The sequence below is a fragment of the Notolepis coatsorum genome, assembly GCF_963971535.1.
Source record: "Notolepis coatsorum genome assembly, chromosome: 14".
NCBI lineage: Eukaryota > Metazoa > Chordata > Actinopteri > Aulopiformes > Paralepididae > Notolepis > Notolepis coatsorum.
In genome coordinates, this window is record NC_140178.1 from 101485717 (window position 1) to 101506863 (window position 21147).

Genomic DNA, 21147 nt, shown 5'->3' on the forward strand with positions numbered 1-21147 from the left:
TATTTTTGGTCTTTATTTTTAGTTTATCTCATTTAAATTTTTATTTATTTATTTTTTACGGGTAAGTGGCCAAGCCACAGTCGACATTCTACTTATGGTAGAATTTAGAGTGTTAGATCCTATGGTATACATAGGAATGTTAAGGATAATTGGATCATTCTGGGATATCCGGTGGTGCAAGGGAGAGAGTCATACGCAAAGGTTGTGTTCATGGAACACAATCCTGTACGACTCTCGGTGGGAGGGAAGGGTAGGGGATTTTTATTTGTATATATGTATGTTTTTAAGCTCGGCTCTCAACGGGACCTCACTAGTGGGATGTATATCTAGTATTGCCTCGCACTCTAGAAGCATTACCAAAAATTACAATGCAACATGTATAGACTATGGCTAGTTTGAATATAATGATATGGAACACCGGGGGAATAAATAACCAACTTAAACGCAAAAGCGTGCTCACACTGATGAAAAAAGAACATGTGGACATTGCTCTGCTAAGCGAAACACACATTCTAGGGAAAGACATAGGTAAATTAGCAGACAACATATACCATAATATCAGTCACTCCTCTATTGGTACGAGAACTCGGGGTGTAGCAATAGTCGTTAAACGTAAGTTGAATATTGTACTAAAGGGAGTATGGTCTGATGTAGAAGGTCGGATAACTATAGCTAAGATTGAACATAAGAACAGGAAAATAGCGTTGATAGCGGTATACGCCCCAAATTTGTACGAAGAAGATTTCTTCACTACACTAACCAATGCAATGTTAGACATTCCCGATTACTCATTTATAATAGGAGCGGATTTTAATGCCATCTGGAACCCAAGGATAGACAAATCTTACCTCGCCTTTTCCAGCGAACAAAAGAATTCATCGAAGGCATTAAAGGATTGGTCAAAGATTACAGGTGTAAAGGACTTATGGCGGTTACTTAACCCCACGACCCGAAAGTACTCTTGTCGATCTGCGAGACATAAGACACTATCCAGAATAGATTATGTCTTTGCATCACAGAAACTATTTGATAATTATGAAGTGGAAATGATACCCAACGCACTATCAGATCACTGTTATTTACTTCTTAAAGGTACATTTGGTATACTATCCTCCCGAGCCCCAAGATGGCGATTTAACTCGTTGCTGCTTAACAACAAGGAATTCATTACACAACTCAAAGAAGCTCTTATAGTATTCCAACGGGAGAATGTAAACTCGGTGCAAGACCCCAGAATAATATGGATGTCGGTAAAGGGAATGATCAAAGACTTCACGGATAGCTTTTCCTCCAAAATGCGCAAGAATCAAAACACAAAACTGGATGAGCTGGAAACGCTTTACTCAACGTTATTTAATTCTCTGAAATACAACAACTCAACTCGACTAGAAAATCAAGTTAACGTACTAAAAATAGAGATCAATGACATATACAGACAACAATCGGAAATACAAATACGCAGCACAAGACAACAGCAGTACTCCCATGGTTCCAAACCCAGCCACCTATTAGCCATGCGATTAAGAATTAATGCAACATTTGCAGATATAACTACCATTAGAGCACAACAAGTACTTGTAACAGATCCGGTAAAAATAAACGATACATTCAAAGTATTCTACTCCGATTTATATAAATCAGAAATGACCTTCGATCAAAACAAAATGGACACATTTCTTAATCAAATTATTCTCCCTAAACTCTCAGAGGATGACGCTAAACAGTTAGAAATACCGATCACACTAGAGGAACTCAAGATGGCCATAACCGCAATGAAAAGTGGTAAGGCTCCAGGAAGAGACGGTTTCCCATCAGAAATGTACCTTTCTTGTTGGGACATAATTGGCCCCTTATTACTAAATATGATCTTATACTCAGTCAAAGAGGGGAACTTCCATAAAACCGACAATATTGCACTCATAACAGTCCTCCTTAAAAAAGACAAAGACCCCAACGAGTGCGGTAGTTATAGACCTGTAAGCCTCCTCGGAACAGATATCAAACTGTACTCTAAGGTATTAGCCATCAGATTACAAAAGCATATGACGTCTTTAGTTCACCCGGACCAAACTGGCTTCATAGGAGGCCGCCTGATCACTGAGAACATAAGACGTATACTGCACGTACTTGATGCCGACAAAGAGGATACCATACCTAAGGCGATACTGTCCCTGGATGCTATGAAGGCCTTTGACAGGCTGGAATGGTCGTATCTGTGGGCAGTGCTAGAAAGGATGGGGTTAGGAAAAGGATTCATCGATATGATTAAAGTATTATACAAAGACCCATCGGCCATGATTATAACAGGCACAATCATCTCCGATATCTTTCCGGTATCGCGCTCAGCCAGACAAGGTTGCCCTCTTAGTCCCGGTCTGTTCAATCTATCATTAGAGCCGTTAGCACAATATATAAGACAATCCCAATCCATAGAACCTATCGTAATCAAGGGCACACAACAAAAAATTTGTTTATATGCGGACGATGTAATATTGTTCATGAAAAACCCCAACACCACATTGCCTCATCTGCTCAAGTTGATTGAGGACTTTGGTGATTTATCGGGATTTAAGATAAATTGGCCGAAGTCGGCTTTCCTTCCACTTAACACCCCTGCAAAAAAAGATACAACCCTCCCAGGACAGATACCGATGGTAAAACATTTCAGATGCTTGGGAGTGGAAATATTCCCTACCATAAGACAAACGGTGAAGCACAACTACACAAAAATCCAAAACAAAATCAATGACGACCTTGATAGATGGACAAAACTTAAGAACACAGTACAAGCACGGATATCAATAGTTAAGATGGATGTACTACCTAAAATCAACTTCTTCTGTTCAATGCTACCGTTACCCCCTCCAGAGGGTTACTGGAAAAGATTACACTCCTCCACATACAAATTTATTTGGAATAACAAACCACCACGTATAAAAAGATCCACCGCACAGAGAAATAAAGCAGATGGTGGCATGGCATTTCCAGATTTTTTCCTATATTTTAAGGCGTACTCATTAAGTCCATTGACAACATGGTTTGACTCCCAAGCATTAGCATCTTGGAGGAAAATAGAAGAAAACATAGTAGCCCCACATAGACTGAAGGACATAGCATACACTAAACTACCAATCAAGCACTGTGAACGAAAATTTGGCCCCATAATTACTCATGCGATCCGGATATGGCGTGAATCACAAAAAAAAAATCCTAACCCACAAGAATGGCACAACCATACTCCCTTATTCAATAACAATGCTCTCTTAATTGGAAAACGACCTATAAGATTCCCTATATGGGAAAAGCAAGGCATACACTCATTAGGGGATATTTTTAACAAACAGGGTTTTTGTAGTGATAAAGAAATACGCAAAAAATTTAATCTCACCAAGTCCACATGGCTTTTTCACAAACAGTTAGAGCTATGTTTGAAGTCTCACGGTGTTCCATTAGACAGACCAATTGAACACCACAGATACCACAAATTCTTCTACTCAAGAGAGACATCGAGAGGTTTTGTTTCAGAATTTTATCATCAATTACTAACGTCCTCGTATGAAACCCTCCAACTTGACTCTGTCTGGAGGAGGGATATACCAGACCTGGAAAATGACTTTGATTGGCAAGGAGCCTGGGCAAATGTCCGACTTACATCAAGGAACCCGGATCATCAACAAATCAATCTTAACTATATTCACAGGACATACTTGACTCCTATAAGACTGTGCCGAATGGGGCTCAAACAAGATTCCAAATGCACCCAATGTACAAATGGGGACGAAGGGACATTTATGCACATGTATTGGGACTGCTCACCAGTTAAGGCATTCTGGGAAGATGTGACCCAACAAATATCAAAACTCGTATCTTGGAATATACCTGTACACCCCTCGGTATTGCTGTTGAATGATGTTTTTGAGTTTGCAGTGAATCCACAGCTAAAGAGATTGGTTTTATCGGGTATCACAGTAGCCAAAAAGCTGATCGCATCACGCTGGTTTCAACCGGAAAAAATGTGCCGTAAAGTTTGGTTTCTTACATATCTCGAGGTAATTTACCATGAAATATCTACAGCAAGAATTCTGGGTCTCAATGAATCCAAAATGTCAATGTGGTTAGAAGTGGTGGAGAGAATAAAAGCTAGCTTATAATGGTAGTGTCTGGTTAGGTGCGAGGGATAGTGGAGGTACTTCTCAAGGTGGGGTCCGGGAGGGGGGGTTTCGAGCTGAGCATATGTATGTAGGGTTTTTTTTTAGATAACAGGTATTATGGGTATATCTTATATAAAACAACTAACCAAAATGTGATCTCATTGGATGTGCCCTGACAATTATTTAGGCTTCCTATGATCACGAAAACAGGAACATGGAGATGAAAACCAGTATTGTGCCTCATGCAGCGCTGCTCTCATTCTGTCTTGTGTTGTAAATGCAGCGCACCCTTCCTTCACAGCGGTGTGCTACGTTTTCTTTTTTTCTTTTTATAAACGTCTTTGATAACTTTGACGTTAAAGGATGATAGAAAGGCAGCCTTTGGTCGAGAAGAAGGGGAAAACTAATTTAGTCGTCGTCATATGATATGGTATTGTTCTCAAATCAACGAATAATCGTGATTATAATTTGCCATAATCGAGTAGTAGCCCTACTCTTATCGATAACATCACTGTGTGCGTATCTGCAGTCCACCCTGGTAAAATATACAGGTTCTATCCCAAGTCAACCTCCTTGTAGAAATGTATATATATCATTTGTTGGGACTGTCGGAGCCGGTGAAGAAAGGTGGTGGTTGTTGTGTTGAAGAAGGTTTCACTTGTGTCAGATGCATCTGGGAGTTAGAGAGGACAAGGACACGAGAGGGGCACCTGCCACTAGACAAGGACACGAGAGGGGCACCTGCCACTAGACAAGGACACGAGAGGGGGACCTGCCACTAGACAAGGACACGAGAGGGGCACCTGCCACTACACAAGGACACGAGAGGGGCACCTGCCACTAGACAAGGACACAAGAGGGGCACCTGCCACTACACAAGGACACGAGAGGGGCACCTGCCACTAGACAAGGACACGAGAGGGGCACCTGCCACTACACAAGGACACGAGAGGGGCACCTGCCACTAGACAAGGACACGAGAGGGGGACCTGCCACTAGACAAGGACACGAGAGGGGCACCTGCCACTAGACAAGGACACAAGAGGGGCACCTGCCACTAGACAAGGACACGAGAGGGGCACCTGCCACTAGACAAGGACACGAGAGGGGCACCTGCCACTAGACAAGGACACGAGAGGGGGACCTGCCACTAGACAAGGACACGAGAGGGGCACCTGCCACTAGACAAGGACACGAGAGGGGCACCTGCCACTAGACAAGGACACGAGAGGGGCACCTGCCACTAGACAAGGACACGAGAGGGGCACCTGCCACTACACAAGGACACGAGAGGGGCACCTGGGGGTGACGGGTACATCACACTGAGACATTACTCCTGTCAGGACACGGCCACTAGAGTACTACTGAGTAATAGTGCTACTCCTATCAGTGTTATAGTATTATTTACAGTATTTCTTTATTTCAGATCCCCATTAGTCACTGCCTCAGCAGCGACTATTCTTCCTGGGGTCTGCTGGATCCAAACATACAAAATTAAACAAGAATAATCAATAAAACAACATAAAAACAAAAAAAATATCAATACAACACCAATAACGTATGCAAACAATTATAGAACATTAAAACCAATCAAAATCAGACATACAAACAAATATGTATGCCAAATTTTCTAATATAGAACAATAACAAATATCAATAAAACAACAAATATCAATAAAACAACAAACGAAGACATCTCAGAGAAAACTAAAACGTGCTCAAAAACAGCACAACATTCCATACACTCATACTCTAATACTCCTCATAACCACTAGACAAAGACATTCCCCAACACAAGAACCCATTCATTAGACACAGATTAGACCCAACCAAAATCAATCTCTTTCTGCATTACAGCCACTCGTAGTCTCCTCTTGAATCCCACCTTACTGGTAATTGAAACCAAATATTGTGGAAGTCTATTCCAGTAGGACATTGCCCTGTACTGTACATTACAGTCTTCTTTAAGGCTTCAGTTCTGGGTCTCGGCAGGGCGAACCGACCCCTCAAGGCTTGTCTAGTGCCATAGCCATGACCATCACTGATAAGCACCAGCTGCAAAAAGAGGCACACAGGTTTATGTAAAGTATAAATATTTCTCATAAACAAAATAAGACTACACACTAGTCTCTCATCGACTCTCATCCATGACAGTTCCTGACAGTATAAGGTCTTGTGGGTCAACTTCCTCCTAAAGGAACATAATAACAAAAGAAAAGTATGGTATTGATAAAAGTCAGATTCAGTTCAATGAAAATCCAGTTTTTCAGTCTCATTGCATTTGTTTTTTCGGAAGGTATGTTGATGTAACATTAGCCCAAATGTTAAGAGCTGTTGTTGTGAAAATGATGACTGATGCCCTTTGAACTATAGCCCCCTGGATATCAATAAAAACAAGCCATTTCAGATATCCTATCTGCTGCCTCTGAAATATTGCATAATAACACACGAGTTACTATGATTGGCCCATCAGTCACATCTAGCTGAGTTGTGTAACCTTTTTCTGGTATCAACCATCTAGAGTGTCTAGGGAACAAGCATCGAGTGTCTAGGGAACAGTAGACCAGGGCCCTATTCCCCGTACCTGGTTCAACTAAGTCGATCAAAAGTCCCATTATCCAGATTCAATTAACCCGATGTTTGAATCCGGGATGTTCATGTTCCTCGAAGGTGGATTCAGTCTCGTTCATTTGAACCAGACTTGAGACTCAGGATAATTGCGTGCGGCCGCCTCAGCTGAAAAGACAGCAGGTGTCGATCGCAGAAATCCTGATCTTCTAACGGCATTGATTGATTGATTGATTTAAAACTTTATTAACAGATTGCAGAATGGGTACAATGCAGTACGGCTCAATAGCCTCGCAGACAAGTTAAATGCATAATCTATAGGCTAATTTTAAGTCCCTCATTACCCCAATCAATCAGATTATATTTCTTTAAACGTGCCTGCTGGCAGTAGGCTTATGGAATGAATAATCAAATGAGATCTTGCTAGGGAAAAATAATTAGTTCAACTCTTTCAGAATAAGGATAAAAACAAGCTCAAATAGTATATCTAATTGATACGAATTATATTATGAGGATATCTGTACCGTATGTGCTTAGGTATTATGTGCTATATAAATACATGGTTTCCAAAGAGAGGCTTGGAGGGAGGCTTGCAGTTACACTAATCAGGTTTTAATCTGTTTTGGACCTAATCCATACATGCATTGAATTGATTACCCTTTGGTTTATACCAGTGACACCTCATGTTCATCATCAGATAACAGTGCTTGAAAAGATAAATGCATTTTCTCAAATTCATTCATCAAAAACATCAAAGGCTCATTCAATTTATCAAGTCACGTCACGTCATCAAATCCATCAAACAGCGCATCTCCTCATATATTTTAATCCCAGTTACAATATCACAATAACGTGTGACACTGTCACAGTGACAGTGATACAATTAAATACTCCACAGATTCAGATTCCTCATAATTCATATCCACAATCCGCGCATAGATGCTTCAGCTTGAATGAAACGCATCCGGGTGCTCCGTTAAGCAAATACACAGCGAAGAATATTAAACTAATCAGAGCCAAACACCCGATAGGTTTCATTCATTAAAATATCCCTGCGGGATTCACATTTGCAATGATCCGTTTAGTCCGTTATTAAAATAACTGTGTGTCGCGAGCGCCGTATCCGTATAAATATGACGTGCATTATATAGGACAAAGTAAATTCATAGGCTGAATATGATTTATTATCAGCATTTTAGGTAGACCTATTATTTTACATTTTAAACGAAGCACAAAAACATAATTCAGAATGGCATAATGGGATCTAGACTGTGAGAAATATTTCAGGAAGCGAGCTGGCATTTCTTTGCGGGGGCGTGGCCATGGTTCATCCAGCTAACTGAACTTAACCCTGCCCTCGACCAGGTTCAAACTTTCTGATCTGTTACCATGGCGATTTAGAAAATCCGACGTCGGGGAACGGAAATATGTATGGCTTAAGTCAAGCTATGCTGAAAATGATCTGGCTAACTCAGTTAGCCAGGTACGGGGAACGGGGCCCAGCTTTTATTTACAATGACGTCGAGAAATGCAGATAATACAAGCAAGAAAACAATAGGAAATAAATATATATATAGAAAGTGGAAGTGTGGTGAAATGGTTTGCTATTAAAGATTTAAACTGACCAATAGATACTATTGAATTAAGTTTAAAGTGCATTGCAAAACATAGTGCGTCTGAATCTGGAAAGAAATTATACTTATGACATTAATGGTCCACAATAAGCAATTTATGACTAAATTAAAACATCATTGTACTCAATCTTTTAAAGGCAGATAATCATCAAGGCATCGGATCATTGACCATATTATTCACACCCAAGGTCGGAACAGGGTGGAAAGGAATCCAAAATGGCCACTGTGAATATGGTCAATTTAAAGGCAGAAAAGCAGACGTACATAGGCCTATATAAACGGATGTTGATTTTGGTAGCTTAAGTGTCTTTTCAAAAGCAATGGACTAAGGCTGAGACCACTTATCGATAACTGTGTGAAATCGATCATTTATGTTTTTCTTTGCATGTGTAAAAAAAAAAAAAAAAAACGTATTTAACATTAGTTTGTGTGTGTCGTGAGCCAACAACAGCATCGCAAAAACTACAGTGAGTGCACGTGACACACACAAACTAACGTTAAATAATAGTTTTTCTTTTCTTTTTTAAGAAAAAAGTATTTTAAACAAATGTTTACACATGCAAAATAATAATAAAATCTATATTTATCTATCATTTTGTCCCGATTTATCGATTCTTCCAAATGGCATTTGTCTCAGCCTTACAATGGACCTCGATGGTATGATCACCTGTCACCTCAGCTGGCTCTGATCAGGCGGTGTAAGGAAGTGGCCACGTCCATAGATTCTGATCACGCTGGTTAACAATCTGTCTGAACTTTCGAGATTGGAAGACTGTTCCGTCTTGCTGAATATCAATGTTTCTGTAGTCTCATCACAAATTTTTTTTTAAATAAAAATAAAAAAAGCTATAGGATATCTTGGGTCTTATCTTAATTACCATCTTATCTTAAAAGGAACACATTATCGGAAATGCGCTTACAGTCTTCTCCAGAGTCGGACGAGAAGGTGGATACCAATTTCCTCTCTGTGCGTTCAGTAGAAAGCTATCCGGCTGCAAGCTAGCCTAGCTTAGCTCAAATGAATGAAAGCGGATACGGATCAGCTAGCCTAGCTAGGATAGCTTTCTGTTGAAAGTATCTATTTTCTTATCCGACTCTGGCGAAGACGGTACGCGCATTTCCCATAATGTTCCTTTCACTTATCATTGCGTGGTTTACTTTCATCACATGTTGATTCCAGTAATGACACTTCTCTGAGGAAGTTCACAAATAAGTTTAATGACATTCTACAGTTATTTGGGTCCAATTTACTTGAGACCAATCCAAAGTTGTTGGTTCAAGTTAGAAGTTAGTGAGTTAGAAAGGCTGGATGGGGGATGGTATCAGGTGAGAGACGGGGGGTGAATGGGAGGGGGGTTGGAACATGACTGGGAGGAGGAGGGAAGGGACCGTTATTCCACAAACCCCCAACTGGCACCTTGCATGTTTGTGAACGTGAGACATAAGTTGTAAAGTGCTTTGGATAAAAGCACTATATAAATATAAACCATTTAACCATCTTTCTGAACCATGTTGTTTTTGCAGCATGTCCCAGCGCCTGCACCAGCGCCCGCTCCAGAACCAGTGGCTGAGCCAGAACCAGTCCCAGAGCCAGAACCAGTCCCAGTCCCAGAGCCCGTGGTGGAAGCAATCCCAGAGCCTGTGGCTGAGCCAGAGCCGGTGGTCGAGGAAGCTCCAATCCCAGAACCCGTGCCGGAGCCGGAGCCTGTGTGGGAGCCTGAGCCCGAGCCCATCCACTTCGCAGAGGAACATGTAGCTGAGTACACATACGAGGAGCTTGCTGCAGCCCTGGAGGCAGAGCACCACGGTAAGCTACCGTCCTGGAGGTCCGAGTGCACCAATCCCACACCAAATAACTACCAGACAAAATAACTACCAGACCAAAGAACTACCACAGACAAAAGAACTACCAGACCAAAGAACTACCACAGACAAAAGAACTACCAGACCAAAGAACTACCAGACAAAAGAACTACCAGACCAAAGAACTACCAGACAAAAGAACTACCAGACCAAAGAACTACCAGACAAAAGAACTACCAGACCAAAGAACTACACCAGACAAAAGAACTACCACAGACAAAAGAACTACCAGACCAAAGAACTACACCAGACAAAATAACTACACCAGACAAAAGAACTAGCAGACAAAAGAACTAGCAGATAAAATAACTAGCAGACAAAAGAACTACCACAGACAAAAAGCCGTCGCATTGGATAATTTTAACGTTAATACAGCTAAAATGACGTTGACAACGCTGACGGGACAACATTAAGCAAAGCAACAAGACGAGCTTAAAGCGACATTAAGCGAATATTAGTCAAAGCATGCAAGCCGTCGCCTGCAAAAGCATAGATGGCACATGAAGCACTAAAACGGGACGGCATTAAGCAAACATTGAGTCATGCAGGCGGAACACGGACGTATAGAACATGAAGCGAGCGACACGGGCGGCATGTGGAGAACAAGACACCGACTTGACGTTGACGTAGAGGAAGTTGTTTTTAATGCGGACAGATTTGACTTATCAATGAGCCGCTGTTTTTTAAATGAGAAATAAATGACCGGTACATGTTGAGATCTCTTGATACGTGTTGGAATAGAGTTCCACTCTTAATGTGAGGCTCTGACCGAAAAGGCAGCCTGACTATAATAAAGGCTTCCTAAAGTGGAATAATGCAGTCATAGATTATGGAACCGAACCTTATATAGCTTGGCTTTGCACCAAGGCGGCTGCATGTTCTTCGCTGACTGCTGAGAGGAACTGAGGTGTTTACATAGTGGGGGTTTTATGCTAACGCTAAGTGCTCGTTCAACCCAAGTAGCCCATGGAAATAATGTGCTATATATGGAAGCCTCCCTTGATACATATCCTCCCTTTTTAAACACTGGAGAAATCCCCCCTTTCCACAACAACTGGATCCATTCAAACCGGCAGCCGTTTTTTTGATCAAGTCATCCCCTGGGCCTCTCGGTTAGCCCTAGGCTGCTGCGACAGTTTGGGCTCTTGTTGTGCCTGATTCACCCAGAGTCTCCAGGAGTCTTGAGGAAGGACAATACGGGTAACACAGGAGCTCTGTGCCTGCAGGCTTTTCACATTGTCCCATAGTCGAGCGTCTTCTCTGGGTTTCTGTGCGTCTGTGGGCTTCCTTTGTTTCCTCCTCACTGCGTGGAAACAGTAGGCGGCCTCGCTGAGCAGCTGCTTCTTGCAGGGGCTAACATCACCGGCTGTGCAGGAGAGATAACTCAGTTCCAGGAAAAGCCTGCCTCTTTGGCACACTTATATCGAAGAAAGAGAATCATGCGACCGTCGGGGGGCCAATAATCCTTGTGTTCTCGTCTCCAGAGACCGTGGACGACGTGGGGTTTCATCGAGTGATACGGAATTACGGTCGTGTGTATTTGAGCATTTAGTCAGAAATACAATGGATTAACGACGGATTAAATATATTTACAGAGAAACGTTACCTCAATACCTCAGGGTTAGATAATCCCCCTCCCCCTATCCCGCATGTGAGAATAATTCGGACTCTTTATTGATTTCCATCAACGCGAAGCCGTTTGAAATGGCAGAGCTTCACCGGCTCGCCACGATGACAAGCTCTGCTTTATGGTCCACGGTCTGACCTTCTCAAGTTGGCTAATACTTCAACACGACGGAGCCTACGCTCCCTGTAGATCTCCGCTTCTGACAACCGACCGTTAACCGACTCTGGTCGGAAACTCTATCTCCAACCGGCTCTGAGCCATGATCCACTGGTGGTCTGGTCGTGACACTCTTAGACCAGCTGCCTAAATAGCTTCACATCAGTCAACCGTCTCCCCTCTCTGGAGGAGTAACACACTCCGGCACGAAGGCCAGTGCCTTGCCGTGCTTCCATCCGTCCGTCCGTCCGTTAATCCAGGGCCACATGCCGTGGTCGCCTGGCTGACCTGCTCAACACAGGCTGGCTACTCTATTCACCGGCTTCCTGCTGTGACGCTGGTATGTCCACAGCAGATGTTATAACAGGTGTGTGTTTGTACGTGCATCAGGATTGCAACGCGGTCTCATCAGAAAATGTAAATAGTACTAAATCGACCACTGGAAAAAAGGTACATAATGTACGTTATGTTATAGCCATAAGTCATATATTGACTTATTGTATAAGTAATATATTTAGATTTCGTATCAGCGAAAGTCCAAAACAAACCGGGAGTCGAAACTAACAGTGATTGTGGTCACGCACAAATGCTCTCACCACTAGACTAAGACACCCACCCTGATACAAACACAGCTCTCACCACTAGACTAAGACACCCACCCTGATACAAACACAGCTCTCACCACTAGACTAAGACACCCACCCTGATGCAAACACAGCTCTCACCACTAGACTAAGACACCCACCCTGATACAAACACAGCTCTCACCACTAGACTAAGACACCCACCCTGATACAAACACAGCTCTCACCACTAGACTAAGACACCCACCCTGATACAAACACAGCTCTCACCACTAGACTAAGACACCCACCCTGATACAAACACAGCTCTCACCACTAGACTAAGACACCCACCCTGATACAAACACAGCTCTCACCACTAGACTAAGACACCCACCCTGATGCAAACACAGCTCTCACCACTAGACTAAGACACCCATCCTGATACAAACACAGCTCTCACCACTAGACTAAGACACCCACCCTGATACAAACACAGCTCTCACCACTAGACTAAGACAGCCACCCTGATACAAACACAGCTCTCACCTCTAGACTAAGACACCCACCCTGATACAAACACAGCTCTCACCACTAGACTAAGACACCCACCCTGATACAAACACAGCTCTCACCACTAGACTAAGACACCCACCCTGATACAAACACAGCTCTCACCACTAGACTAAGACAGCCACCCTGATACAAACACAGCTCTCACCACTAGACTAAGACAGCCACCCTGATACAAACACAGCTCTCACCACTAGACTAAGACACCCACCCTGATACAAACACAGCTCTCACCACTAGACTAAGACACCCACCCTGATACAAACACAGCTCTCACCACTAGACTAAGACACCCACCCTGATGCAAACACAGCTCTCACCACTAGACTAAGACACCCACCCTGATACAAACACAGCTCTCACCACTAGACTAAGACACCCACCCTGGTACAAACACAGCTCTCACCACTAGACTAAGACACCCACCCTGATACAAACACAGCTCTCACCACTAGACTAAGACACCCACCCTGATACAAACACAGCTCTCACCACTAGACTAAGACACCCACCCTGATGCAAACACAGCAATACGATGATGATGATTTGTTTTAATGTTTAACGGTTATGGTTAAGATAGAAAGTTATGGTTATGATTAGTTTAAGGTAACAGTGTGGTTAAGGTTTGGGTGAGGCTATCAGAAAAATGTGTCTCTAGTCTTGAGGTAAAGGCACTTGTCTCCCATGTGAGCGTCCCGGGTGCCTGAACACTTGTCTCCCATGTGAGCGTCCCGGGTGCCTGAACACTTGTCTCCCATGTGAGCGTCCCGGGTGCCTGAACACTTGTCTCCCATGTGAGCGTCCCGGGTGCCTGAACACTTGTCTCCCATGTGAGCGTCCCGGGTGCCTGAACACTTGTCTCCCATGTGAGCGTCCCGGGTGCCTGAACACTTGTCTCCCATGTGAGCGTCCCGGGTGCCTGTCTCCCATGTGAGCGTCCCGGGTGCCTGTCTCCCATGTGAGCGTCCCGGGTGCCTGTCTCCCATGTGAGCGTCCCGGGTGCCTGAATACTTTAGACAACAAATGTTTGTTTCCGCGTCTCTGATTGGCCAGGTCATTTCTGGCCATGTGACATGTACGCCCAATCGTGGGACCGCAAGCTTCTACACTGGTTAAGCTTAGGCGCTCTTTCGAAGTTGGTTAAGGTTAGAGTTTGTCTTAGAGCATGGCGATAGAACGCCAGGTAGTTTTCAGGCTGTTAGACCCGGAAATAGGCGCAGAACTTGCTGTCCCACGATTGGCGCACATGTCACATGACCTGGCCAATCAGAGCGCAAAACTCGAACGCGGAAACAAACATTTGTTGTCGAAAGTATTCACGCGTCCCGGGTTCATTCCCCAGCAGGGGAACTGCAAATGTTTTCTGAAAAACGTTAAAAGTTTTTTGAATATGTAATGCATAAGGGCGGCTGGGTGGCGCAGCGGACATTGCACTCGTCACCAACGCAAGAGACACCGGTATCGAATCCGGCTGTCAGCGTTGCCTCCGGCTTGGGCCGGCCGTCATACTGACTCAATTGGCAGAGTCGGCGGGAGGGGAGTCGATGGGTGGTAGTCTGGTGGTCGTTGTAAACAGCGACTCCTACAGGTTCGGTTGGGGCGCCTGCACAGCAAAGACAGGAAATGGCGGGGGCAGTGTGAGCCTCCCACACGTTACACCTCGCCAATGAGAGTCCGCGCTGGCAGGTGAAAAGAAGTGGCTGGCTGCCTCCACATGTATCGGAGGGGACATGCGATGGGCTTCTATCCTCCCTACGACCGGCCAGTGGGGGGCACATGCGAGCAACGATCAGGACAGGGGAGGGAGAATTGGCACGAGAGGAAATAGGGATGGGAGAAAAATCACAGAAAAAGGAGGAGAAAAAGTAGGTTAAAAAAAAAGAATATGTAATGCATACTTATTTATAAATACTTTGTTTACATATTGTAAGTGAGATCTCGCTGAGGCATCACTTTAAATTCACTGCCTTCAGGAAGTGGCATAAAAAGGTTCTATAATCCAACCCACTGAATAAGACTGAAGAACATTCCATCAATGTTGGCAAATAAAATAACAATTTTGTGTTTTTTTTTTTTTTTTACTTCATTAATCCCAACCCTGGTGTTTCCCCAACATGCGTTTTCTTTTTACGTGTGCGTTGTTAACCCTCTCCTCTCCTGTGTCTCAGACGTGGCGGAAGAGAAGAGCCACTACGACACACTGATCAAGGAGGAGGTGGCAGAGGAGCACAGGTGAGACTGACACCCCCCCCCCCCCCCCCCCCCCCTGCCCATCCACCCCCCCTCCCCCCTGCTGCCTACCTGGCTTCATACAATGGTACAGTGTGTGGCGTGACATTCACCAGCCCCTGCAACGTGCAAAACACCGCTCTCCTTCCTGTCCCCTGGCGTCTTGTTCCTCCGTCCTTTAAGTGTTGACCCGGCGAAGGAACCACCATTTTTTAAAAGGCGAGTTGGGCCCCAGAGTAAGGGTACTACTAGGATCAGACCACTCGGGTCATGTGACCATATACACCTCGCTATGACTGGCCTCGGATCAGCGCTGCCTACTTTGAGACGCTTGTTAAATACAGGCCCCGGGTTTCAGAGAGACCTGCTAAAACAGTTAGTAGAGCAATGGAGGAGGGGGAGGGGCTTCTGTTGGACCGTGTTAACGGCCCTTAGTGCGGCTAATAATTTAATGTAGTAATATATTAAGTTGACGGGTCATTTGTCACAGTCTTCAATCTAAACAAGCTAGAGTTTTTTTTTCTTCTTTCAGAGTGCACTGTACGAATACCGTCAAATCATACCTTTATTTATATAGCACATCTCATAGTCAAATCATACCTTTATTTATACAGCACATCTCATAGTCAAATCATACCTTTATTTATACAGCACATCTCATAGTCAAATCAAACCTTTATTTATATAGCACATCTCATAGTCAAATCAAACCTTTATTTATATAGCACATCTCATAGTCAAATCAAACCTTTATTTATACAGCACATCTCATAGTCAAATCAAACCTTTATTTATATAGCACATCTCATACATAGTTAAATCAAACCTTTATTTATATAGCACATCTCATACATAGTTAAATCAAACCTTTATTTATATAGCACATCTCGTATAGTTAAATCAAACCTTTATTTATATAGCACATCTCATACATAGGTAAATCAAACCTTTATTTATATAGCACATCTCGTATAGTTAAATCAAACCTTTATTTATATAGCACATCTCATACATAGTTAAATAAAACCTTTATTTATATAGCACACCTCATACATAGTTAAATCAACCCTTTATTTATTTAGCACACCTCATACATAGTTAAATCAAACCTTTATTTATATAGCACACCTCATACATAGGTAAATCAAACCTTTATTTATATAGCACACCTCATACATAGGTAAATCATACCTTTATTTATATAGCACATCTCATACATAGTTGCAACACAATGCGTTCTACGAACATCAACAGAAAAGCAATATCGGCGTGGTAATAAAACGTAGGTTTGTCTGATTTTAGGTTGTTGAGGTGTGGTTTCCAGTGTAAACAGTTTGGTCGGTCCAGCTGCTACACACTGCATTCTCTCTGCTCAGCAACAGCCCGAGTTTACAGAAGGTTAACCTTTCACTACCACACTACAGAAGGTTAACCCTTTCACTACCACACTACAGAAGGTTAACCCTTTCACTACCACACTACAGAAGGTTAACCTTTCACTACCACACTACAGAAGGTTAACCTTTCACTACCACACTACAGACGGTTAACCCTTTCACTACCACACTACAGAAGGTTAACCTTTCACTACCACACTACAGAAGGTTAACCTTTCACTACCACACTACAGACGGTTAACCCTTTCACTACCACACTACAGAAGGTTAACCTTTCACTACCACACTACAGAAGGTTAACCCTTTCACTACCACACTACAGAAGGTTAACCTTTCACTACCACACTACAGAAGGTTAACCTTTCACTACCACACTACAGACGGTTAACCCTTTCACTACCACACTACAGAAGGTTAACCTTTCACTACCACACTACAGAAGGTTAACCTTTCACTACCACACTACAGAAGAACGGTTAACCCTTTCACTACCACACTACAGAAGGTTAACCTTTCACTATCACACTACAGAAGGTTAACCTTTCACTACCACACTACAGAAGGTTAACCTTTCACTACCACACTACAGAAGGTTAACCCTTTCACTACCACACCACAGAAGGTTAACCTTTCACTACCACACTACAGAAGGTTAACCCTTTCACTACCACACCACAGAAGGTTAACCTTTCACTACCACACTACAGAAGGTTAACCTCTCACTACCACACTACAGAAGGTTAACCTTTCACTATCACACTACAGAAGGACGGTTAACCCTTTCACTACCACACTACAGAAGGTTAACCTTTCACTATCACACTACAGAAGGTTAACCTTTCACTACCACACTACAGAAGGTTAACCTTTCACTATCACACTACAGAAGGTTAACCTTTCACTACCACACTACAGACGGTTAACCTTTCACTACCACACTACAGACGGTTAACCCTTTCACTACCACACTACAGACGGTTAACCCTTTCACTACCACACTACAGACGGTTAACCCTTTCACTACCACACTACAGAAGGTTAACACTTTAATCGCCGATGACGTGTTTAGAAGTCATTCCTAGCCTTGCACATTCTGCCGAAGACGCCGTAACTCGTCTTTGATATCAATATTTCAAAAATCTGTGATCGAAATCATATTTCCCCTCCGGGGCCCTGAGATGTACTGCAAAGCTCCACTCAACTCTCTAGCGGTTCAAGAGCGCCATCTGGTGGCCGATCGGCAGATCGCCAACAGGAAGCGACTCGTCAGACCGGACGTGCTCATCCATATGTGGTCCGGGCACTCGCTATCGTTAGAGAGACTCCGTCTTGACACAGTGAACATCGATCGGTGCAAATAACTCGAAAAAACAACATGATTTGGACGTATATACTATTATACAACCTGGAAATGGATCGGGCATTTCTCCATCCCATAATAGAAAAAATTCTGTTCCACGCTCATCTGCCAGCGGCGCGAGGAAGCCACGGTGAGTTGCGGCGTTTTATTCTAACGTGTTCCATATAAACTTCTATGATGATCATATGACCCACACTGGATGAATAATCTAACGCTGCCCACGGAATTATAAACGACCCCCCTCCCATCCGGTCATCATCAGATGATACGTAGTAACTTCTAGAACTACGTGCAGTTGACATTTTTTATCTGGCACAGATCGCTATCAAACTGTATTTCATCATGCATATAATGCATTTAGGGCTATAAATCACGTTCTGAAGAAAGCTGCAGAAAACGATAAAAACATACTTATACTTTAGACCATATTTTAGTATGAATATGTGAATGAAAAAGTATAACATTGATACACCCTGAACAATACATATAGGACCTTGAATGGGCCATGATAATGTCAATTTAGCAATACAATTTAAAAAGTTATAGCTCTGCAAAGAAGGAGAACTTCTCCATAGACAAATAGAGATGGCGAGGGATGGTAAATTATGAATTTTAACCATGGCGATCAAAGTGTTAACCATTTCACTACCACACTACAGAAGGTTAACCCTTTCACTATCACACTACAGAAGGTTAACCTTTCACTACCACACTACAGACAGTTAACCTTTCACTACCACACTACAGAAGGTTAACCTTTCACTACCACACTACAGAAGGTTAACCTTTCACTACCACACTACAGAAGGTTAACCTTTCACTACCACACTACAGAAGGTTAACCTTTCACTACCACACTACAGAAGGTTAACCCTTTCACTACCACACTACAGAAGGTTAACCCTTTCACTACCACACTACAGAAGGTTAACCTTTCACTACCACACTACAGAAGGTTAACCTTTCACTACCACACTACAGAAGGTTAACCCTTTCACTACCACACTACAGAAGGTTAACCCTTTCACTACCACACTACAGGTTAACCTTTCACTACCACACTGTCTGTAGTGTGGTAGTGAAAGGGTTAACCCATTGTCGTGTGGCAGTGAAAGGGTTAACCTTCTGTATTGTCTCAGTGAAAGGGTTAAGAGTGAACACAGAGTGAGATGTTATGCTAGCTGTTCTGTGAGCTCCGTGTGTGCTCGGAGCCGCCCGAGGCGTGGTGCGCCTGGGAGGCCCAGGGGGCTGCTGGGAAATAGGGGGGAAGCGGAGAAAGCCAAGGAGTGTTTTTATGGGGGACGTGGGGGTCAGGCAGCAGCACACACACACACACACACATGGCAGCAGCACACACACACACACGGCAGGTTTTACAGTCCGTGGGTCTGGCTTTCTTCAGAGGGACGTGTGGCTACGTTCACACTGCAGGGCCCAAATCAGATTTTTTTTTGGCGCTCATATGAATAGAATAGAAATACTTTATTCATCCCGAGGGGAAATTCGGCACTACAAACCGCTCACATTAAATGGTAAACATTTGGGTAGACCAAAACAAAAGTCACGACTAAGAATAAAAAGAAGCCTGAGAATAAAATACGGTCCGGGATATACATATAACATATACAGTAAAAAATATACAGAAATAATACAGTAAGTGTAAAATTGTAAAAGTGAAAGTGGAAGATGGTACTGTCACCCTGTGCTCAGTGAGGCACAGTGATGCATTAAAAAGTCTGATGGCCGTCGGAATGAAGGACTTCCTGTGCCGTTCAGTGTTGCATCCTGGGAGTCTTAGTCTAACACTGAACGTGTGACTCAGATCAGATTTTTTTTCCCACAACAGTCAGTCTGTCAGTCCATTCAATGACTGAACTCCACCCAACATGAGTACAGTGTTCACCGCTGGGATCTCACAAATGCCCCTGTGAAAAATGTATTCCTACTTAAATCTATATATTGAATGGTCATTTGGCATGTATGCCTTTTTTTTTAATGGCCTTCACTATCATGATGCAAAAAAAGGACACTCAGTGTGAACGTGGTCTGCTGCCTGATTTCTTCTTCTTTGGAGTTCTTCCAAGCGACAGAACCGAGACAAGCTCTTAAAGCGCTCCTCTGGCCCGGCAGCGGCGCTTCATTGTGTTCCTATGACGCCTGGGAGAGGAGGAGGCGGGCGGGGTCTGGGAGAGGAGGAGGGGGGCGGGGTCTGGGAGAGGAGGAGGGGGGCGGGGCACGTGGGCCATGCCTCCTCTAGAACGGTTCTCTTTGTTATCCACTTTTTCTCCTTATTTTCTATTTTTTTTTCTCCAGTCCCAATTTCGTATTGCCAATTCTCCCCTCCCCTGTCTTGAACGTTGCTAGACTTATGCCCCCCACTGGTCGGTTGTAGTGAGGATAGAAGCCTTGCATCACGTGTCCCCTCCGGTGCACGAGGAGGCAGCCTGTCTCATCTTTTCATCAGACAGCGTGGACTCTCAGTGGCGAGGAGTAACGCGTGGGAGGCTCACGCTGCCCCCGATACTTCCTGTCTCTGCTGTGCAGGCGTCACCCAACCGACCTGTAGGAGTCGCTGTCCACAACGTCCAATCCCCACCCATCGACTTCCACCCGCTACCTCTGCCAATTGAGATAGTATGACGACTGGTTCAAGCCGCAGGCAATGCTGACACCGGGATTCGAGACCGGAGTCTCTTGCATTGGTGACGAGCGCAATCTCCGCTACGCCACCCAGCCGATTCAATCATTATCTGAAAAAAAAAGAAGAAAAAAAAAACTCTAACCCTAACTAACCTTACTGTCATGCACTTGTCCTAATATACTAACCTACACTGTAGCACTCAACACCTTGATGATCATTGTTACTCAGCTGATAGAGTTGTGCCCTTCCTGATGACTTGTCGTACAGAACTTGTAAGTCACTTTGGATAAAAGCGTCAGCTAAATGACAAATGTAAATGTACCCTTATATTATGACTCGTTGGGGGCGGCTACGTGGTGCAGTGGGCAAGGCGCTCACCACGAAT

General features: G+C 43.6%; 1 protein-coding gene across 1 annotated transcript in view; it reads left to right on the forward strand.

Annotated features, from left to right (window-relative positions):
• The window catches only part of LOC311241121 (uncharacterized protein), a 56805-nt gene that overhangs the window by 25041 nt on the left and 10617 nt on the right, over window positions 1-21147 (forward strand). The window contains exons 2-3 of the mRNA XM_084329823.1: window positions 9878-10160; window positions 15304-15367. Of these exons, the coding sequence (XP_084185949.1) occupies window positions 9878-10160; window positions 15304-15367 (347 nt within the window). The remainder of the gene's footprint in view (window positions 1-9877; window positions 10161-15303; window positions 15368-21147) is intronic.